The 23466-nt window shown below is 45.9% G+C and overlaps 1 protein-coding gene across 1 annotated transcript; it reads right to left on the bottom strand.

The window, feature by feature from the left end:
* Positions 1–3538: 3538 nt before the first annotated feature.
* On the bottom strand, positions 3539–23233 carry LOC140186438 (ciliary microtubule inner protein 2A-like). Its single transcript, XM_072240709.1, has 8 exons — positions 23181–23233; positions 20705–20818; positions 16512–16732; positions 9581–9729; positions 8563–8698; positions 6169–6263; positions 5163–5271; positions 3539–3546 (listed from the first exon to the last, which is right to left on the bottom strand). Exons 1-8 carry the CDS (start codon positions 23231–23233, stop codon positions 3539–3541), a joined length of 885 nt encoding a protein of 294 aa, XP_072096810.1.
* Between the last annotated feature and the right edge of the window lie 233 nt (positions 23234–23466).

Below are 23466 nucleotides of genomic sequence, written 5' to 3' on the forward strand. Positions count from 1 at the left end.
ACTCGATTTTCCTTTCATAAATTAATATCCTTATGATTTCTAAATGCCCTGCTTTTGTCTCAGTAGTGGATTCCAGTGTTTTCCAATGGCAGATGACTGAGAGGGGCCACTTGACCCAATTGTGTGACAGCTGAAGAAGAGCTTTCTAGCTTAATTCCACTTTTCATTCTTATAGTCTTGTGGAACAAAACACCTCAAACGTGTATCTGACTTTACCTCTGTTGTCCTTTCAAGCTCTATGTTCTAGATCTCTAACACTTCCAGACAAATATATTTTTAACAACCTTATAATCCAACCTTATAATTGGATGGAAGGATGGAAATGTGTCTCTATCAAAGGAGGTGTAAGATGCTCCTTCCCTTTGTGAGCCTGCAGGTCACCCTTGGGCAAGGTGTAGCACCTGCTTCGCCCTCTGATCCGAGTCACGTTAAACCATGGGAGCAGGTAGTGGATGGTCATTTGGGCAGCCTGTGCGTATCACAAGCCCTGGTTATGTGACCAATGATGCCAAGCAGACAATTTCTGAAGAGTATTGATAATGGCTGAGGTCACCCATCTTGTAAAGACACTGTCCCGAAGAAGGCAATGGCAAACCACTTCTGTAGAAAAGATTGCCAAGAACAATCAAAGACCATGATTGCCCATGTCATATGACAAGGCACATGATGATGATCCACATACTAATTATTCTAAACCCGTAATCCTGGTTGATAACATCCTTGCTAAAGGACATATCTCTTCACCCAATTTATTCACGAATGGTGTGATTTTATGCAGATCAATTAATCTCCCCACAACCTGTCCATGTTTTCCCTCACACGTAAACTACACAATCCCAGCAATATCCTCAGAAAATTCCTTTGGATTTCTCTAATATAACTACATTGTAATATGACCAAGACTAGAGACAGTATCTTCTGCAGCACAGCCTTGCTTTGTATTCTATACCTATTGCTTGAATAATACAGTATCTTCTACTTTGTCTTACCTACCTGTCCAGTCACCTTAAAGTATCTGTGGACATGCAATCCAAAGTGCCTTCATTCCTCTGCAGTTCTCATTAGACTCTTATTTATGAAATATTTCCTTCACTTGTTGGTCCCCCTCAAGTGCAAACCGTGCCACATTTGATTCCATTTACGCCATTGGAAGAATGTCATCAAATCATTTTTGGATCCCTTATATCTTCTTATCACAAAACATATGCCAATAAATGCTTTTACTCTCAAACCAACTTTCCATTCTCATTGATTGTCATGGTTAAAGATCTGTCAAAGATCTTGCTGAAATTAACACAAATGACATCAAAACAATTAGCCTCATTACAAACAAGAGGAAATCTACAAATGCTGGAAATCCAAGCAACACACATGAAATGCTGGAGGAACTCAGCAGGCCAGGCAGCATCTATGGAACAAAAGTACCGTCGACATTTCAGGCCGAGAACCTTCAGGCTCATTAACCCTTTTTGTTACATCCTTTAAAAAAATATGGTTTTAGTCGGATATGTCCTTCCTTCCAATAATAAATCAATGCTTTTGTCCTTCATTAACCCATGCCTCTCTAAAAGAAAACTAATTTGGGATTTTCCCCTACTTTGCCAATGAAAAGGGATCCAAAACTGATCTGATGACGTAAAACAAATGGTACTCAACATTGTAACAAGAAGGAGTCACATACTGTATATGATCTATCTGAATTAGACAGATGTTGGGTGGGGTGGAGATAGGATAGGATAGGAGAAAGAAGATTGGATGTTGTCATCTTCAGTTATGTTTGATCCTGCACTGTTTATTGGCAGCACTGTGACAGAAGCTGTGATCTCCTACATCTCTCCTGTAGACGCAATGGGGCCCTCACCAATCTGCGCTGCATAGTCATTTTTTTTTTTGCAAGAAAGGTAGAAACGTACAGACCCATTAAACCCATTCTGGTTTCCCCTTTACACCTTCTCTTCTCCTCACCTGCCCATCACCTCCCTCTGGCATCTGTCAAACTTCCCTTTCTCCTGTGGTCAACTCTCCTCGCCTGTCAGATTCCCTTTACTTCCTCAACCTATCCACCTCCACCCACCCACCTTGCCCCTCACCTGGTTTCACCTATCACTTGTCGGCGTGTACTCCTTTCCTTCTCCACTCCTTGTTCTGGCTTCTTCCCCCTTCCTTTCCAGTCCTGATGGCAGGTCAAGGCCCGAAAAGTTGGCTGTTTATTCCTCTCAGTAGATGCTGCCTGACCTGCTGAGTACCTCCTATATTTTGTGTGTGTTGTTCTGTGCATGGCATCCTTGCTATTGTTAAATTACAAACTGTTTTAGAGGTGAAGGCTGGCATAGTGTTTGGTGTGTGAACATGTAAAGCCATTGGTGGTAGATGGGTTTTGTTGGTGTTTCCACTAAAGCTGAGCAGGTGTGTGAGGTCAGTAAATATTTCTGACATTTGCGTCGCATCCTTGAAACACAAGATATACAACTCTGACTATCTTTTCTCCAGTGTCATTTTATTCCTCTCCCTCAGCCCTCCCCTCAAGGCTTCTGGATCTCCAAATGTACTGGACCTCTCGTCAGGGATCTATCTCCTCTGTAAGATCATTGAGGTTCATGTGTGTGAAACGGATATACTTCCATTCTGCCTTTATCACCATGATTACCATAACTGCACAATTCCCAGCAGTGGTTGGATTCTGTGGTCAAGTATCTTAACAAAGGGATTGAGAGTGTATCTGTTAGCCCAAGTTGGTTTCAGAAGGCATACACAAGCCTATTGCATTCTCATGGGAAAAGTGATATGACCAGTGCTTCCATACTGACAATCAGCTTTGAGCCCCATACAGACGTTTAAATGATCAATTGGATTCTGAGACCATACGGGTTTAAATCTAGAAACAAATTTGGTTATATCAATATTTGTCCTCAAGCAGATTTCATCTGCAATCTGTGACATCACCCAGATGATCATGGGCAAGGTTGAAAATCTAGTCAGTGGAGGATGGATGATCCACGAGAGAAGTGGTTGAATTAGAAATTTTTGATGATTGTCGGATAGTTTGAGATAATAGGTTAGATAGAGAGAACTCTTTCCTCTGATAAGGAAGACCAGAACAAGTAGGTGTAAAATTAGATCTGGAACGTTCAGGATTTTTTCACACAAGTGACTATAGGAACTTGGAACTCCTTCCCTAAGAAGTTTTGGGGTAGGAATTTGGGACAATTGAAACCGGTATTGAGAAATTTTAGGCAAAGCATTAAGGGAATTGGACTCAAAGTGTATAAATGCAGATTAGGCATGACTGGATTATATAGCTGACAGGTTGATCAAAGATTAAGTGGCCCTACTGCATTTCCAGTGTGCTTCAGTTTCTTGCAACTTGTTTGGCAAGAGGAGAGCATCAAGTGGTGCCAGCTACCTGAGAATAAAACCTAGTTTATACAAACATGGCTGGCGGTCCATGTTCAGCTTCAAGTGTCGGCACAATACAGCAATATCAGAGCAGCTCCTCCATAAAACTTCTGTTATTCAGTAAGTGTACATGCATCCTCAGTTAGATATCTGTGGGAAACCAAGAAGCACGGGTTCTCCGGGCCTGTGCAAGCCAGCTAGCTGGAGTGCCTGCTGACATCTTCAACGGCTCCTTGCTTCAGTCTAAGATCCCCTCGTGTTTTAAGAAGGCAACGATAATCCCAGTGCCGAAGAAGAGCAAGGTGGCATGCCTGAATGACTATCGACCTGTGGCTCTGACATCAATTGCTATGAAGTGCTTTGAGAGATTGGTTATGGCACACATCAACCACAGCCTACCAGTCAACCTCGACACTTTGCAATCCGCCTACCGGAGCAACAGGTCAACGGCAGATGCCATCTCTCTGGCCCTACATTCCTCCTTAGAACATCTGGAGAATAAAGACGCATACATAAGGCTCCTTTTCATTGACTACAGCTCTGCCTTTAATACCATCATTCCAGATAAACTGATTCCTAAGCTCTGAAACCTGGGCCTTAGCACTCAGATCTGCAGCTGGATCTTCAACTTCCTCACAGACAGGACCCAGGCTGTAAAAATAGGGGACAAACTCTCCTCTACAATCACTCTGAGCACTGGTGCCCCACAAGGCTGTGTACTCAGCCCCCTGCTGTACCCACTGTACACCCATGATTGTGTAGCCAAGTTTCCATCGAACTCAATATATAAGTTTGCTGATGACACCACAATTGTAGGCCGTATCTCAGGTAATGATGAGTTTGAGTACAGAGAGGAAATTAAGAACCTGGTGGCATGGTGCGAAAACAATAACCTATCCTTCAACGTCAGCAAGACGAAGGAATTGGTTGTTGACTTCAGGAGGAGTAGCGGACCGCACGACCCAATTTACATCGGTGGCGCGCAAGTGGAACAGGTCAAAAGCTTTAAGTTCCTCTGGGTCAATATCACAAATGACCTGACTTGGTCCAACCAAGCAGAGTTCACTGCCAAGAAGGCCCACCAGCGCCTTTACTTCCTGAGAAAACTAAAGAAATTTCGTCTGTCCCCTGAAACCCTCACTAATTTTTATAGATGCACCATAGAAAGCATTCTTCTAGGGTGCATCACAACCTGGTATGGAAGTTGTCCTGTCCAAGACTGAAAGAAGCTGCGGAAGATTGTGAACACGGCGCAGCAGATCACACAAACCAATCTTCCATCCTTGGACTCACTTTACACTGCACGCTGTCGGAGCAGTGCTGCCAGGATAATCAAGGACACGACCAACCCAGCCAACACACTTTTTGTCCCTCTTCCCTCTGGGAGAAGGCTCAGGAGCTTGAAGACTCGTACGGCCAGATTTGGAAACAGCTTCTGTCCAACTGTGATAAGACTGCTGAACGGATCCTGACCGGGATCTGGGCCGTACCCTCCAAACATCCGGACTTGCCTCTCTGTTTTTTTGCACTACCTTACTTCCCAGTTTTCTATTTTCTATTTATGATTTATAATTTAAATTTTTAATATTTACTCATTTTAACTTTTTAATATTTTTAATATTTAATATTTTTAATTCAGGGAGTGTGAAGCGCAGAATCAACTATCGCTGTGATGATTGTACGTTCTAGTACCAATTGTTTGGCGACAATGAAGTATAAAGTATACGGGCACATGGGCTGCGTAGAGTGTCATCAACTAAACATACCTGGCACATGACCTCCATAGTTGGGAATCATTGGTTTGTTAATGTAAATTATACTATTAGGTTGAGGATCATCTTCACGGTAACCTCTGAGCTTGTTCCTTGCAAAGTACTGAAAAGAACAAAAAGAATCAAATCAGAGCAAATCTTTCAGAGTTTGGCTCAGCTTTCCCGCTGTTGGCACGTCATTTATATCCAGAATTGGCAGAAGCTCCCCATGTTGGGTCACTACTGCTTGAACCATTTCACTGGAGGCCCACTGGTGTCAGAACGCTCCCACATCGGTCCCATAAATTCAGTCTAAGCTCTGGATAGCCAGGCTGTCCTGAGTCTTTCTGGAGATGGAGTGAGAGATCCTGGGGCCAACATGCTTCTCCAGTGAGGAAGGAGTAGTGGAACGCTCCAATTTCGGCCTGTAGTTTGCTTACCAAGAAATCTATTTGATCAGAAGTCAGAAGCGTACCAAGCTTCCAAGCCTGTTCTTTTGAGGTTCGGGCACTTCACAGAAGTGGTTGAGTTTCTCCTGACATGAAACCATTATACTCAGGAAGTGAGAGCTGGTTCAATGGCTGGACTAGAAACTGTGACATCCCGGCACCTCTGCAGATTACAGAATTTAGAAATTGGCACCTTTACCCATCTTAGGTCAAATTAACTTGAGAACGCAAAGATTTAGAGATAACTGGATCCCCTCTCCAACCTCCTTCCCATGCTTCCAAGCCCACACTCTCTTTGTTCCGGGGATGATACAATGTCAGAGCATTGATTTCTGAATAGCTGAAAAATATCTACTTTTTTTAAAGCCAAGGGAGGGTTCAGGGTTTCAAAGACCATGTGTTCAATCAGCGTTTGAGCTGAGACCTAAGCAAGGCGGTGAAAGGACTGCAAGGCTGCAATTACGTTGGAACAGCCATGGTCTTATTACATCGAGAACACATCTGAGGGGAAGAGTGGCCTCCAGCCGCTTTCACTTCAAATCTTTGACCACTGTACAAAAGTTACTTTTTACCTGCTTGCGCTGAAACCGATCCATGGCGTTCTTCACCTGTTCTCGGTAAGAATGTGCAAGTTCATTGGACATAGATGGGATAAATCCGGTGTAACCTGCACCAAACAAACAGAAGGACAGAGTATATTTAAAATGCACAGGATGTGCTGACCCCTTGTACTGCATAATTCCTGTGCATGACAGACGAGTCAGAATATTCAGGCACAATACTGAAACTGATGGTATGTAGACACAAGGTTCATTGAAACTTTCCCATCCGTCCTTATGAACTACATTCTCTACCCGCCCCCCCGAATGAATTACATCCTCTGTCCCCCCACTACTGTGGTTACATACTCTGCCTCTGCCTCCTGGTGAAATCACCCGTCCACTTGGGTATTGTCTACCCTGCCTCTTTCTACGTGCTCTCTGATGATTCCTGTGGATTACTTCCCTCGCCTCTCTCCTGTGGATTGTAGTTCATGGTCCCTCTCCAGTAGATCACAGTCTCACTCATTATACAAACGTTGTGTTCAAAGTCAATTATCAAAGTATATATATGTCACCACGTACAACAATGAGATTCGTTTTCTTGCAGGCATTCACAGTAAATACAAAGAAACAAAAAATAAAACCTAATAATGATAGTGACTAAGCAGTAAGTATCGAGAACATGAGGTGAAGAGTTCTTGAAAGTGAGTCCATAGGTGCGGGAACAGTTCAGTGTTGAGGTGAGTGAAGTTATCCTCTTTGTTCGAGAGCCTGATGCTCCAAGAGGACCACAACCTTGTCAGGGCTTGGAGGCCTTTTGTGCTTCAATGACCCAGAGAGCTATGTCGGCTGGAACCAGGGCTTTATGCTTTGGCTCTTGGTAGGGTCACCCATGCCAAACATGTTAAAGGGTAGAGACCACTCTAAGAGTGGTCCACCGAGCCTCTAGGTTTGGGGGTTTAGCTCAGGGCTAACAACCATTACTGGTAAATCAAAATTATTTATGGAAACAGCAATGAGGAATCTTTCCACATCTGAGTGCAATGGTATTCCTGAGGCTCCATCCAAGGCCTGCATGACTGGCAGTAGTGAAAACCAAGAGGAAGCGACCGACAGGATGAACAACAGAGTCACAGGACTTCATTGCTGCTCTAAACACCAGCAGTGTAATGGGCAGCAACATCAGGAGCCTGATGACTGAGGGGTATTAACTGTTCCTGAGTCTGTGTGGGACTTGAGGCTCCTGTACCTCCATCCTGATGGCAGCAGTGAGAAGAGAGCTTGGCCTGAATGGAGAGGTCTCTGATGGTGGATTCTGATTTCCTGCGACAGCACCCTGTGTAGATATGCCCAATGGTGGAGAGAGTTTTACGTGATGGACTGAGCTGTCTCCACTACCTTTTGTAGGATTTTCCATTCAAGGGCATTGGTGTTTCCATACCAGGCTGTGACGTAGCCAGTCAATGTACTCTCCACTGCATATCTATAGAAGCTTATCAAAGTGTTAGGTAACATGCCAAATCTTCACAAACTCATCATACAGGAGACTAAAAGTTTTTGGCATCATCATTATAGAGGATATGATTCAGATTGTACATGGAACTCGCTCTTTGATGTTAAAATAAACAATAAAATTTCAATGGGATATCGGATTCAACAAAATCCTACCCAACCATGTTAGTGCCCTTCCTACCCACCTCCCATTCCATAGCCTATTTACCCTCTGACAGCCCATAGCTCCTCCCCTCCCCATCACCATGTTCCTCAAACCCACCCATAGAACTTTTACCTTCAATCTCACCCTCCAGCTACCTACTATTGCTTCAAAGTGACCACATCCTTCACCCTGGCTATCATGGTTGTTACCTACGAATCTCCACTGTCAACTAATTTAGATTAGATTATGAGGACACTCAGTCCTCGTTTATTGTCATTTAGTAATGCATGCATTAAGAAATGATACAATGTTCCTCCAGTATGATATCACAGAAACACAACAGACCAAGACGAAAACTGACAAAAACCACATAATTATAACATATAGTTACAACAGTGCAAAGCAATACCATAATTTGATAAAGAGCAGACCATGAGCATGGTAAAAAAAAGTCTCAAAGTCCCCATAGCCCCATCATCTGACATTTACATGGCTACTGTTCTCCATTTTGTCTTCCTTCCTAAGAAATAACTCCACCAAACATGGTTTGGGTGAAAAATCTCCTGTCAGCTCTTTTAGCTCATTGGAATTAAATCACATTGGACTGGATTGAAAGCGTGTAAAGCAATTTCACTATGTTAAAACATGAAAATCGGTTTGTTGTTTTTACTGAAATATAATTTGGTCACATATTCCATATGCTTTGATTATTGTGGACGTCTCCTTTCAGCCTAACTACTTTTTCCAAGATTGATCCTGTCGCCTACCTGAGATTGCTCTCCTCTGGAGTTCAGGAGGCTGGGTAGCAAAAAGGTGCTTGTTCTTGTATAGATGAGCCCAGGTTACTGGATCCACGTTTGCAGCTACAGGTTTCAGAGGCCTGTGCTCATTGGCCGTGACCAGCTAAGGAAAGGAAAAATCATCTCATTAGGCAGAATTAACATCTCATCTACATTATGAACGTGAGCCTCAGCTCTCACTCCCTCTGTGTAGAGGTTATTGTGGATGCACTCAGTCCCTGTGCTTTTCTGTTGTCCTTTTCTCTGCTTTGCAGATCAAGTATGAATCAAGTACAAAATTCTTCAAGGGCGTGACAAGGTGGATAAAAGGAAGGCATCTTCCCTGGTAGAGGAGCCTAGAACTAGGGACCACAGTACTACAATTAGGAGTAAGTCACTTTCCATGCTCCTTGAGGTGGGTTTCCACCGTGCACCCCATTTGTCCGATATACATGATGCACTATCAATTACTCCAAAAGACTGGAACTAGAGTAAATACTGAAAGGCCTTTATTAACAGTAAATGGTCCAATGTCCATGCTGAGTATCTGCCCAGGACTGAGGGAGGAGCAGGGGCACAATCGCCTTTATTCAGGGGTCTGTGGGGGGAGCCACAGGAGCAGTCAGCAGAGGGGTGTGTCCAGACAGGTAACCCAGTTACAACCCAGTTTACCACAATACGCTGCTGGGCACCTGCCTGGTGAAGGAAGCCATTGAAGTAGAACTAGAGGAAAATAATTCTAACAAAGGCAAGGGTCTTACTCTAAGTATAAGCTGGAATTTGATTGCAGACAAGGTGGGGGACAGTGGAAACCTGATTGGATGAGGACTAACCAATTAGGAGGGGCGGACGACGGCAGTGTAAATACCACTGGGCCAGACATGTCCAGGCGTCATCCCTAATGAAGGTGGCAGAGTTTATCAATGAAACATTGGTTAAAATCGATATGTGTACCCGGCAGAAAGCCTGAAATGAGTTTAATAATTTGGTACCTCACAGAGCTTACCTTTCTCCTCCCATCCACATAAGTAAAGAGCACAGGCTCTTTCAGTTTCTGCACGTATTCCATCTGGCGTTTCTGTAATTCCAGTCCTGACTTGAGGGTCTCCCTGTAGTAGTTCTCACCAAAGTTGAATAACCTTTGTGGAATGTAGCCTGTTAAGTAAGGACAGCGAGGGATGAGAAGACTGAGTATTCATCATTGCTCCATCCTTTGGATGAGGAAATCTGGCCTTCCATTTACCAGGAAGAAGCACAAAGTTCTAAAACTATGTTGTGTAAGGCTTTCATTGGACCCTGTTCAAGGCTCTGGTTTTTGGCGTTGGACAGGGTTTTAAACATGTGCTGCACAGATTCACCATCGTTAGATTACTGGGGTAGGTCCCTAGTCAAAGTGATCTAATTACGGTAATTAAGAATTTTGAAGCAATTTGTGAGAGTGGTCAAAGAGAACTAGCTATACCTTTGATGCTGCAGCAGAGGGCATGGCACTGGAAGAGGGGTGCAGTCAGCAGAATTGCCTTCAGCCACAGAGGCCTGGAAATTTCCCCACCCCATCATATGAAGCAAATGCAAAACAAAAGTTGATAGATATTTGCTGGATGGGAATACAAAATAATCCTCAGCTACAGAGCTGTGTCGGGCTACTGTGTATAAGCTGAGTGTGTGCACGGTAAGTGTGGCTAATGGGTGCAGGGAGAGTGCGGATTTGCTTGTGAGGAGCAAATGAGCAGAAGGGGTGTGGGTGTGTGTGTGGGTGTGGGTGTGTGTCTGTGTGTGTGTGTGTGGGTGTGTGTCTGTGTGTGGGTGTGTGTGTGTGGGTGGGTGGGGGTGTGTGTGTGTGTCTGTGTGTGTGTGTGTGTGTGTGTGTGTGTGTGTGTGTGTGTGTGGAAATTGGGGTGAATGCAAAGTGAATTTCAGAAAAGTGTGTTAGGTGTAAATATGTTCAGCTAAGGGCCAGCATGACAGGTAAGTAGAATTGAGTTTGTTCAGAATGAGTGTCGAGACTGAGTGCAGAGTGAGTGGGGATGAGAGTGTGCAAGGAGAGATTGGAGGGGGAGAAATGACATGTGGGACAGAGGTGAATATATTCAGGAATTGAGAGAAAAGTTCACAGGGTGGACAGGGAGGTGTACCGGGATGCAGGGGGAGGTGTACTGGGATGGAGGGGGGAGGTGTACCGGGATGGATGGGGAGGTGTACTGGGGTGGAGGGGTGGGGGTGTACTGGGATGGAGGGGGGGTGTACCGGGATGGAGTGGGGAGGTGTACCGGGATGGAGAGGGTGTACCAGGATGGAGGGGTGGTGTACCGGGATGGAGGGGGGAGGTGTACTGGGATGGAGGGGGAGGTGTACCGGGATGGAGGGAGGGTGTACCGGGATGCAGGGGGAGGTGTACCGGGATGGAGGGGGGTGTACTGGGATGGAGGGGGAGGTGTACCGGGATGGGGGGGGGTGTACCGGGATGGAGTGGGGAGGTGTACCGGGATGGAGGTGGGAGGTGTACCGGGATGGAGGGGAGAGGTGTACCGGGATGGAGGTGGGAGGTGTACTGGGATGGAGTGGGGAGGTGTACCGGGACAGATGGGGAGGTGTACCGGGACGGAGGGGGGGGGTGTACCGGGATGGAGGTGGGAGGTGTACTGGGATGGAGTGGAGAGGTGTACCGGGATGGAGGTGGGAGGTGTACTGGGATGGAGTGGGGAGGTGTACCGGGATGGAGTGGGGAGGTGTACCGGGATGGAGGGTGGGGGTGTACTGGGATGGAGTGGGGAGGTGTACCAGGATGGAGGTGGGAGGTGTACCGGGATGGAGTGGGGAGGTGTACTGGGACGGATGGGGAGGTGTACCGGGATGGAGGTGGGAGGTGTACCGGGATGGAGGGGGGGGGTGTACCGGGATGGAGGGGGGGTGGTGTACCGGGATGGAGGGGGGGGTGTACGGGGATGGAGGGGGAGGTGTACTGGGATGGAGGGGGAGGTGTACTGGGATGGATGGAGAGGTGTACTGGGATGGAGGGGGAGGTGTACCGGGATGGAAGGGGAGAGGGTGTACTGGTATAGATGAGGAGGTAGAAGTGTTCCAGGATGGAGGAGGAGGTGTACAGGGGTTGGGGGTATAGTGAGGTAGAGGTAGAATTGTATTGGGGTTTGGGTATACTGGGGTAGTTGTAGAATTGTACAGGGGTTGGGGGTATACTGGGGTAGAGGTAGAAGTGTACAGGGGTTGGGGGTATACTGGGGTAGAGGTAGAATTGTACAGGGGTTGGGGGTATACTGGGGTAGAGGTAGAATTGTACAGGGGTTGGGGGTATACTGGGGTAGAGGTAGAAGTGTACAGGGGTTGGGGGTATACTGGGGTAGTGGTAGAATTGTATTGGGGTTGGGGTATACTGGGGTAGTGGTAGAATTGTACAGGGTTGGGGGTATGCTGGGGTAGAGTTAGAAGTGTACAGGGGTTGGGGGTATACTGGGGTAGAGGTAGAAGTGTATAAGGTTGGAGGGGGAGGTGTACAGGGGTTGGGGTATACTGGGGTAGTGGTAGAATTTTATTGGGGTTGGGGGCATACTGGGGTAGTGGTAGAAGTGTACAGGGGTTGGAGGTATACTGGGGTAGTGGTAGAATTGTACAGGGGTTGGGGGCATACTGGGGTAGTGGTAGAATTGTACAGGGGTTGGGGGCATACTGGGGTAGAGGTAGAATTGTATAAGGTTGGAGGGGGAGGTGTACAGGGGTTGGGGTATACTGGGGTAGAGGTAGAAGTGTACAGGGGTTGGGGGTATACTGGGGTAGAGTTAGAAGTGTTCTGGGGTTGGGGCATACTGGGGTAGTGGTAGAATTGTACAGGGGTTGGGGTATACTGGGGTAGTTGTAGAATTGTACAGGGGTTGGGGGTATACTGGGGTAGTGGTAGAAGTGTTCTGGGGTTGGGGGTATGCTGGGGTAGTGGTAGAAGTGTACAGGGGTTGGGGGTATACTGGGGTAGAGGTAGAATTGTAGAGGGGTTGGGGTATACTGGGGTAGTTGTAGAATTGTACAGGGGTTGGGGGTATACTGGGGTAGAGTTAGAAGTGTTCTGGAGTTGGGGGTATGCTGGGGTAGAGGTAGAAGTGTACAGGGGTTGGGGGCATACTGGGGTAGAGGTAGAATTGTATTGGGGTTTGGGTATACTGGGGTAGTTGTAGAATTGTACAGGGGTTGGGGGTATGCTGGGGTAGAGGTAGAATTGTACAGGGGTTGGGGGTATACTGGGGTAGTGGTAGAATTGTATTGGGGTTGGGGTATACTGGGGTAGAGGTAGAATTGTACAGGGGTTGGGGGTATACTGGGGTAGAGTTAGAAGTGTTCTGGGTTTGGGGGTATACTGGGGTAGAGGTAGAAGTGTACAGGGGTTGGGGGCATACTGGGGTAGAGGTAGAAGTGTATAAGGGTGGAGGGAGAGGTGTGCACGGGTGGGGGGGCTGGTACACAGGGGTGGTGTTGGAGGTGGAGGTGTGTGCCGTAGTGGTGAATCTGGCTGCACAGATGGTATGAAGGTGTGTGTCGGGGAAGGATTTGAGTGGGTGTAGGTGTATTTGTGCGAATGTGTTGGAAGTGATTAAGTACTAACATGTTCCTGGTGAGTTCCTGTGGTGGAAGTGGGTCTGTACAGGGTGAAGAATGTGCAAGGTAAGAACATTAGAAGATCGGAACTAGGAGCAGCAGTGGCTCATTTCGTTTCTTCAGACTGTGGCTGACCTACCTCAATGGCATTTTCCGGCACCTTCCCCATGTTCCCTGATTCCCATAATAACGGAAATTAATCAACCTCTGTTTGGTGCATTTCAGAGTTCTACAGGGGCAGATGATTACGAAGTGAAAGCATTTTTTCTCCTCTCAAGCCTGAAATAGTGCACCCCTAATTCTTGGACTGCGACTCCTGTCCCTAGAGCCCTCAAATGGGGGAATTGTCCTCTCTACATGGAGCCGAGCCCTGTGGGAATCGTGCGAGCTTCAATGAGTCCCCGTCTCATTCTTCTAAGCTCAAATAGGATAAAAATAATAAAAAGGCAGCCAAAGATAAATAAGTACAAGAATAGGGCCTAGACTGCCACTCTCTCCTCAACCATCTTACCCAATTTACCAGGAATTAATCTTCCCCGCAGTCTCTCATGGCGTGTATAATCTTTTTAAAGTAACAAGACCGGAGCAATACACAATACTTCAGCTGTGATCTCACCTATGCCCAGTCCAACTACATACAACTCCTCTAGCTAATAAACTAGCCACTGAGTGTATGTTTGTGGTTTGTAGTCCATCCACTTCGAGGTTCGATGTGTTGTGCATTCAGAGATGCTGTTCTGCACACCACTGTTGTAATGCCTCATTATCTGAGTTACTGTAGCCTACTGGTCTGCTTGAACCAGCCTGGCCATTCTCCTCTGACCTCCCTCGTTAACAAGGTGTTTTATCCACAGAAAGGCCGCTCACTGGATGTTTTCGTTGTTCGCACCTCGTGACCATGTCTGCGTGCTTTTATGCATTGAGTTGCTGCTATGTGATTGGCTGGTTAAATATTTCCATTAACAAGCAGGTGTACAGGTGTAGCTAATAATGTGGCCACTAAGTGTAGCTATCTAACAGCTTCACTCTCGGCTCCTTCACTCTGGGGAAAACAATTCAGCCGAACTCTCCCCATAACTGAAGTCTTCCAATTCTGGCAACGTCCTGATGAATCCCAGTGCACTCACCTCCTTTCTATAGTGTGGTAACCAGAACTGCACACTCCAAGTGCAACATAACTCATGTTTTGTAAAAGTCACAGTGTTACATTCTGTGTCCTGACCCCTGTAGTGAAACATGCCATAAGCCTTCTTCACCATCCTGTCAACCCGTGTTGTCAGTTTCAAGGAACTATGGACTTGAACTGCAGGTGTCTCTGTTCATCAAAATTCCTTAGTAGCCATTTGCTGTATATGTACAGTATGTACTGCCTCTATTTGACGACAGAAAGTGTATCATCGTGCACCTGTTAGGATTAAATTCCATCTGCCAATCTCCACTCAACACTTAAAGTGATCTATTTCCTGCTGTTACTTTAGACAACCTTCCTTGCTCTCCAGAACACTATCAATTCTTGAGTCATCTATAAAGTTATTAATTGTATCTCCGACACTCACATGCCAGTGATTAACACATATCACACACAGCAAAGGGCTGTGGAGCACCACTGGTCGAGACTTCCAATCAGAAAAACATCCTCCATTGCTGCACTCTGCCTCAGATCAGCAACCAAGTGTTGGATTCAATGACCTAGCATGCTTAAATGCCATGAGGATCAGTTTGTCATGTGGGGCCTTATCAAATACCTTTCTGAAATCCATATAGACAACTGACAGAGTTTTTCCAGCATGCTGTATGCGTTACTCGGGATTTCCAGCATCTGCAGAACCTATACCCAACCTTCATTAATCTCCTCAGGTTCTTCCTCAAAAATCTCAATCAAATTAGTGGATCAGAAATCACATGGTGCTCAGCTACTAAGTCTGTAGGAACCGTTTCTACTGACAGGAGAAGGGGCAAAGGCGAATTACTGTGCCTCAAAACCAGTCTCTTCGGGCAAAAGGGGCTGATCAGCCATGGTTGGCGTCTCATCTAGGAGAAGGAAAATTCTGATCTCAGGCCTCTGCTGCCTTGTGGCTATACCCACTCATGCAGCAGGCTTTGGGAGTAAACCCTGAGCTGGAGTCCCTGAGGCAGTCCTATGTTGAGTTCAATGTTGACTGGCACTGCTGGTGCCAAACTCTGTCAGTTTCTGCCGTACTTTGGGATTCATCAACTGTGTGGAGAGGGGGAGCCTGCTGTATGGGCGACAACTTGCTCGTCATATCCTACAGCCCCGGCTTGCACATTGACTTGACCTTGCAGCATCAACACTAATCAGGAGAGGACATTCCTGCTTCATCTCATGGCATTGGCTGTTTGGATATTTGCATTAATGAGCAGGCATACATGTGTACCTAATAAAGTGGCCACTGACGTAAGTATGTTTCAGGTTGACTCTAAATCAGGAATTTAATTGAATTGTCTTTATTGCTTACATCCTTCATATATAAGAGGAGTAAAAATCTTTCTGTTACATCTTCGTTTAAATGTGCAATGTATAGTAATTTGTAATAAATAGTAGGTACAACAGGACAGTCAATATAACAAAGAAATACAATTGTATCAGCAGGAGTTAATCAGTCTGATGGCCTGGTGGAAGAAGCTGTCCCGGAGCCTGTTGGTCCTGGCTTTTATGCTGTGATACAGTTTCCCGGATGGTAGCAGCTGGAACAGTTTGTGGTTGGGGTGACTCAGATCCCCAATGATCCTTTGGGCCCTTTTTACACACCTGTCTTTGTAAATGTCCTGAATAGTGGGAAGTTCACATCTACAGATGCGCTGGGCTATCCACACCACTCTCTCAGAGTCCTGTGATTGAGGGAAGTACAGTTCCCATACCAGGCAGTGATGCAGCCGGTCAGGATGCTCTCAAATGTGCTCCTGTAGGAAGGACTGAGAGGGAAAACGAGAGATTGTTGGTATACGGGAGAGGTGGGACAGAGGTTGGTACTCATAAGTGGGACCAGGTGAGGATATGAGATGTGTACAGAGTATGTGAACAGACCGGTATGAACAGGATGAGTGAATACAGGAAAAGTGAGAAGTGGCTCTGGGGTTTGATCAGCTTTCAGATCATCCCTTTCACCCCTCAGCCTGTCAGACCAGCATTCATATTTTTCGTTACAGCATCCAGTTTTTGTTCTGTTGTCTGCCACTACTGTTAATTGTTCATCCATGCTTATTAACTGAGAGGATAGGCATTAGGTGTCTGGGAAGATTGGGAAACTGTTGATTATCTAGGCCTGTGGAGCATTCTCGAGCACTGCATCTCTCTGCTGGCAGGACTGACTCACCAGTGTAACCCGGAATGAGCTTCTGTGGATGGATCTGGTCCGACACATCAGGCATACCGTATTCCTCATATTCCGGAAGACACTCATCTGGAGGTTCAGTCATTGGTGACAGGATTGATTGGCCAGCTTTCGACTTTCTCCGATCCTTCAAGACATCATGAGTAGTCTTTCCATAAGTCTTCCCAACCCGGAATGGGAGTGTCTGGGTGTAACCTCCATATCTGGATTGGGGACAAAAAACAACTCATTTCGCGAGAGCTCCCAAACTAGATATAGCAATGAAACAGGCCATTCTGCCCACCATGTCCATGCCAGCCATCAAGTACAGTGTACACATACTAATCCGATTTACCAGCACGTTGTCTGTAGTATTGTATACCTTGGTGCGTCAAGTGCTTGTCTGGATACTTAAATGTTGTAAGAATATCCGCCTCCCTTCACTCACTCAGGCAGAAAGGTCCAGATTTCAATCACCTTCTCCATAAAGAAAAATATTCTTCCTTTAAGTATCATACATCTTACTCTAAACTTATGCCCTCAAGTTTCAGGCATCTTTGCTCTAGGGAAACATTTCCTAGTATCCTATATAATTATGCCCTTTATAATTATGTATACCTTAATCAAGAATCTTCAGCGTCTGGCACTTCAAGAAAAACTAACCAAGTTACCCCTATTTGTCACCCAGGGTGCAATTGTCCACGTTTCAGTGTGTGGTGACTTGTTAGAGTGTGATGCTGTGGAGACTGGAGAAGCCAGATGAGCTGCAACTCTCTTTTCTCTCCAACACCTCCGCTCCCCTTCTTTCCCTTCCCTTCCCAGCCCCGCAGATCATGATTTCTGGACTAAATGTCCGAATGCGTGAGAAGAATGGTGAAATCGGCAGCTAGGACACTTGTAAGAGCAGAGAAGTTGAACATTGGTTTGGCCAAACTGGAATATATTGAGCACTTTGGATTTCATATTATGGGAAGGTTGTGACTGCGCTGCAGAAGGTGCAGAGGAGATTCACAAAATGTTTTCTGGGATAGGGTGTTGCAGTTGTGAGGAGAGATGGCTAGGCTGGGAAGAAGAGGGATGACTTGACAGAGGTGTACAAAGGGGAACAGAGAACATTGATAGTAGGAGGTGTCTAAAACTAGAGTTTTAAGGGTAAGGAGAGAGAGGTAAAATCTAGAAAACACCACAAGAAAATGATGAAAGCAGAGACTCGCATCAGATGAGCACTGTAATTGCCGGGATTCAGAAGGCTGCAGGACAAATGCTGGAAAATGGTTAAGTATAAATGGGGACATGGTGGACCAAATGACTTGCTTTTGCTCTTGATGACGCAACTCTGAGACTTTTCTGAGCATGTAATCAATAGGTGAGCTTAGGAAAAAGGTAGATTCAGGATATTCGTATTTCTAAAAGGCATTCGATATAGGTCAATAACGAAAGTTGCCCAAGGTCAGAGATCACAGTTTGGAAGGTAATCTAATAACGGAAATAGAAAATAGGGGTCATTTTCATGTGGATGGACTGTACCAGGTAAGACCAAGTATTGGGACTTCTGCTACTTTCAGCGTAGATCAATGGCTCAGCTGAAGGTTGTGTTGTTGATAATACAAAAATAGATGGAAAACAGGCTGTGCCAGGGCATGACAATCTGCAAAAGGATGTAGACAGGTGAAGTGAAAGAGCAAAGAGATGGCAGATGGAGTAAGATATGGGAAAAGGTGACGCTATCCACTTTGGAAGGAAGAATAGGAAAACAGAATCTTGTTGGAATGGAGAGAGAGTGCAGAATGCACCACAGAAAGTGAGGATGGCAGTACGGCAGCAAATGGGGTAAGACATACAGCAACTGTATAGAGATATATACACACACACACATTTGTACAATATTGTATTTGTCAACGTGGAGTGGAGAGTTTGTAAATCTGACAGGACTGAAGGATGGTGTGTCTGGTGACAGTAAAGCACTGCGGGAGGGGTGTGGGACAGGTAGCAGAAAGGAGTGTCGGGGCAGGTGATGGTGTGGGTGCAGACACACCCAGCCCTGAGACACCAGGCAAGGCCATTTGATTCCAAACAATCGGTTTATTGATCATTGCAAAATGTCTCTCTGGTACTTCCGGCTCCCTCCTCTCTCCTTTCCCCTTATATCAACCGTGATTCCCCTCTCCCTGCCTCCTTCCCACTCTCAGTCCACAATAGAGACCCACATCAGAATCAGGTTTGATCACCACTCACATCTGTCATGAAATTTGTCATTTTTTTGCAGTGTAATACATAAAATTGCTACAGTACTCTGCAAAAGTCTTAGGCTCCCTAGCTATACTTTTGTGCCTGAGATTTTTGCAGGGAACTGTAAAACTAAGGAAATCCTTCAGCAGCTGCTCTGGGTGCTGGTGTTATCACCCAGGAGTTCTGTGTTCAGATTTTTATCCTATTTATGAACATATATACTTGCATTGGAGTCTGTTATTGGGTTGGTTTCTGCTATGAGAGCATTCATTTTCTAGGAAAGATTATGCAGACAGGCTCTATAATCTGAGTTTAGAAGGGGACCTTATTAAGTATATAAGATTATGATGAGGTTTACAGGTTGGATGTCAAGTAGATGTTTAATCCGGGAGATATCCAGAACTAGCAAGCATGGCCTCAGGATAGAGAATTACAGAGTTGTCCATTAAGGATGGTAATAAGGGGGAATTTATTCTCTCAGAGGGTTGTGAATCTTTGGAATTATCTCCTCCAGAGCTGTGGTGACAGAATTTTGTTGAAGTTTATCAGTTCACTGGTGGAGGGCGGGGGGTGCAGTTGTCAGATTTCTAGACACTGGGCTCTGGGGATGGAAGGGAGGAAAGGTCACGGAGAACGGGTAGGTAGGTGAAGCTGAGGCAAGGACAGGTCAGCCAAAGTCCTGTTGAACGGTGCAGCAGCCATGATAGGTGACATGGCCTATTCCTGGAAGAGTTCTTCTGTTCTCCTGTATCCAGGTGAAAATGTATCCCATATCGACATCACCGAAACAGACTAACTCACCACATTCACGTTGCTGTGTTACCTACAGTCAGTCTACCGTATTTATTGAGAAATAGCTTGGGGCATTTTGCAAGGTGCTATATAGAAACATAGAAAATAGGTGCAGGAGTAGGCCATTCAGCCCTTCGAGCCTGCACCGCCATTTATTATGATCATGGCTGATCATCCAACTCAGAACCCTGCCCCAGCCTTCCCTCTATACCCCCTGATCCCCGTAGCCACAAGAGCCATATCTAACTCCCTCTTAAATATAGCCAATGAACTGGCCTCAACTGTTTCCTGTGGCAGAGAATTCCACAGATTCACCACTCTCTGTGTGAAGAAGTTTTCCCTAATCTCGGTCCTAAAAGGCTTCCCCTTTATCCTCAAACTGTGACCCCTCGTTCTGGACTTCCCCAACATCAGGAACAATCTTCCTGCATCTAGCCTGTCCAATCCCTTTAGGATTTTATACGTTTCAATCAGATCCCCCCTCAATCTTCTAAATTCCAACGAGTACAAGCCCAGTTCATCCAGTCTTTCTTCATATGAAAGTCCTGCCATCCCAGGAATCAATCTGGTGAACCTTCTTTGTACTCCCTCTATGGCAAGGATGTCTTTCCTCAGATTAGGGGACCAAAACTGCACACAATACTCCAGGTGTGGTCTCACCAAGGCCTTGTACAACTGCAGTAGTACCTCCCTGCTCCTGTACTCGAATCCTCTTGCTATAAATGCCAGCATACCATTTGCCTTTTTCACCGCCTGCTGTACCTGCATGCCCACTTTCAATGACTGGTGTATAATGACACCCAGGTCTCGTTGCACCTCCCCTTTTCCTAATCGGCCACCATTCAGATAATAATCTGTTTTCCTATTTTTGCCACCAAAGTGGATAACTTCACATTTATCCACATTAAATTGCATCTGCTATGAATTTGCCCACTCACCCAACCTATCCAAGTCACTCTGCGTCCTCTTAGCATCCTCCGCACAACTAACACTGCCACCCAGCTTCGTGTCATCCGCAAACTTGGAGATGCTGCATTTAATTCCCTCATCCAAGTCATTAGTATATAGCGACAGATCTTTCCTTGGTAGGATTAGCAATTTCAGAAAGTACCCGAATGTGGAAGGATTACAGTGACCGGCATTGGTCTACGAAGTCCTGTGGTCCCCAACTGTACCCGGCAGATGGGAGCATTGCGACCGGCTGCACGCTGCTCGACCTCATGAACAGCAGCCGGCGCCAGGGGAGGAGCAGCCAGGAGACCCGGAACCTGGGGACAACAGGGCTGAGCCTAGAGAGGGAAGGAGGAGAGCGGAGAGGGAGTAGGTAGGAGGAAGAGGATGGGAGGAATTGGTAGGAGAGGGCAAGAGAAAGAACAGAAGGACAGCAAGGGAGAAGGTTGGAGGGTAGGGTTCCTCCTACTCTCCTAGGGGTAGGAGGAAGAGGCAGGGGGAGAAGGTGTGAGAAAGAGAGGAGGGGGAGTGTAGTATTTAGCAACTCCCAGATGAGTGGAGAGGCTGGCTTTGTCTAGCTCCTTAACATAGGGTTTTCACTTTCCGAGCATTCCCCAGTGCAAACCCTGAAATGGTTTGCACCTCGATGGTTACTAACAAAAAGAGGACCACAGTAATCAAGACGGAAAGTCCAGGAGCTTGTGGCAAACCTTCAGGAACTGCTCTGCAGATCTGCCTACAATCAACAAAAGAGTCAGAGAGGAAACCTGCCCAGAAGACGGATATCTGAAATACAGTCCTGTGCAAAAGTCTTAGGCACATATATACTGTATAGCGAGGGTACCTATATAATGTATAGTTAGGGTACCTATATAATGTATAGCTAGGGTACCTAAGGATTATGCGCAGTACTGTATTGGCCAACAGGGAGCAGAGAGTGAGTTTGTAAATCGGATGGAAGCAAAGGGCATCGGGAATGGCAGGCGTGTGGCACTGTAGGAGGGGTGTTGGACAGGTGGCAGAGAAGGAGTGCCAAGGGTGGGGTCGGGGGAAGATGGCACGGGTGCCGACATGCACAGCCCTGAGACACCAGGCAAGGTCATTTGATTACAAACAATTGGTTTATTGATCATTACAGAATGTCTCTCTGGTGCTTCCGGCTCCCTCCCCTCTCCCTTCCCCTTTTCCCAACCATGATTCCCCTCTCCCTGCCCCCTTCCCACTCTCAGTCCACAACAGAGACCCACATCAGAATCAGATCTATCATCACTCATGTATGTCATGAAAAATGATTTTTTTGCAGTACAGTGCAATACATAAAATTACTACAGTACTGTGCAAAAGTCTTAGGCACCACAGCAATATACATGTGCCTGAGACTTTTACACAGTACTGTTTAAACAGTAAATGCAGTATTGGGCTAAAATATCTTTATAGCTGCACTATCACACATAGTGTCACAAACACCATCACCATCACAATGGTCCCTGTGCCCTAACAACCTCCTCTCCTCAAAGTCAGACTTATCTCCCCCCAAGTTCCAGAAAAAAATTAGGTTTTCCCCCTGGCACAATGGCAAAGCTTTGAAGCCACTTATGACAGATATACACTGAGTAGTACATATAACCACAGACAGACCCTCACTCAGTGATGCATGCATTCAAACACGGTAAATGCATTGAGTGGTATATATTAAATCATTATTGAATAGCACAAACAGCATTTTAAAATAGCACATAATTAAGAGAAGAATGGCCAATTTCTGATCCTAATGCTTCCTGAAAGAGGAAATATTGCAAAGCAGACTTCCTGATTATGAAGTCACAGCACTGGGGGGTGTTGAGAAGTTGAGGGGAAGAGAAGAGAATTCCAGCATTTCTCTCAGGAGCATAAACAGAGAAAAATGGGCAGCAAACTGAAGAAGGCATCTGGGGTGTTGGGAGGGGGAGAGCAGGGTGGTGATGATAATCTGAGGCAAGAAAAAGGTACGTTTCTAGAAGGAGGCAAAGAGGAGAAAATCCGGAATGGGAATTCCGGAACTCAACACACAAACACCTGAGAATGGCAATGGTGTGAGAGGGAGAACAGGAGGTTGAGCTGGAATTGTTCTAGGTATTGAGGTAGGACTGGGATGGAGGGAATTGAGGTAGGAGGACTGGGATGGAAGGAATTGAGAAAGAGAGGACTGAGATGGAGGTAGGACTAAAAGGGGATTGAGGTAGAAAAGGCTGAAATTGAGATGGGAGTGCGAGGCTGTGAAAAAATTTAAACTCAGTTACATGTCAGGTGAGAGAGTCAGTGTCAGTTGATAGGTGCAGAATAGAGTGTGTGCTGAAGGCTTTGAATGAGCTGAATTTAAAGAGCGGTGTAAAGAAGGAATCCGGGTGAGTGTGTAAGTCAGAGTGTCTGCAGGAGACAAAGCTAGCTCAGAGCCCTAGCGATAAGATGAGCCAGGGCAGGGGCCGTGATGGACACTGAAGTGATGGAGAGGAGGTGAAGAGGGCTACAGCTTAAAGAATGATTTGCTGGTGATTCTCCACAATTACCTGATGCAGTGATCGCAAAACACTGCAGATGCTGAGAGCCTGAAATTAACATCGGAGATGTGGGAAATACTAAACAGGGTCAGGCAGTGATGATATTCCTTCTTGTTTTATTAGACAAAGATGTGCTTCTATTAATAGTCTGAGGGTCACTTACCCAGGTATATAATGAGGTTCTGGAGTGAAGAGATGGTGTTTTGCTGTTGTCATCCTGCTAATTCAGGTACGTTACTAACTTGAATATTTAGGAGATGCAGGGACACAACCCTTTTCCTACTGTCAATGTCAAGTGGTTACTAAGCAACCAGATGACAGTGTCCATGACAACAGCAGTGGCACCTTTGCCGGTCAGTTTGCTGCTGAACATCGATGAGCACTGTTGGGCGGGAAAAATGATGGGCTCTTCGATCCCGTTCCGATCCCACTGGCCTAAAGTGTGTGTT

This window comes from Mobula birostris, chromosome 22, assembly GCF_030028105.1.
Source record: "Mobula birostris isolate sMobBir1 chromosome 22, sMobBir1.hap1, whole genome shotgun sequence".
Classification (NCBI taxonomy): Eukaryota; Metazoa; Chordata; class Chondrichthyes; order Myliobatiformes; family Myliobatidae; genus Mobula; species Mobula birostris.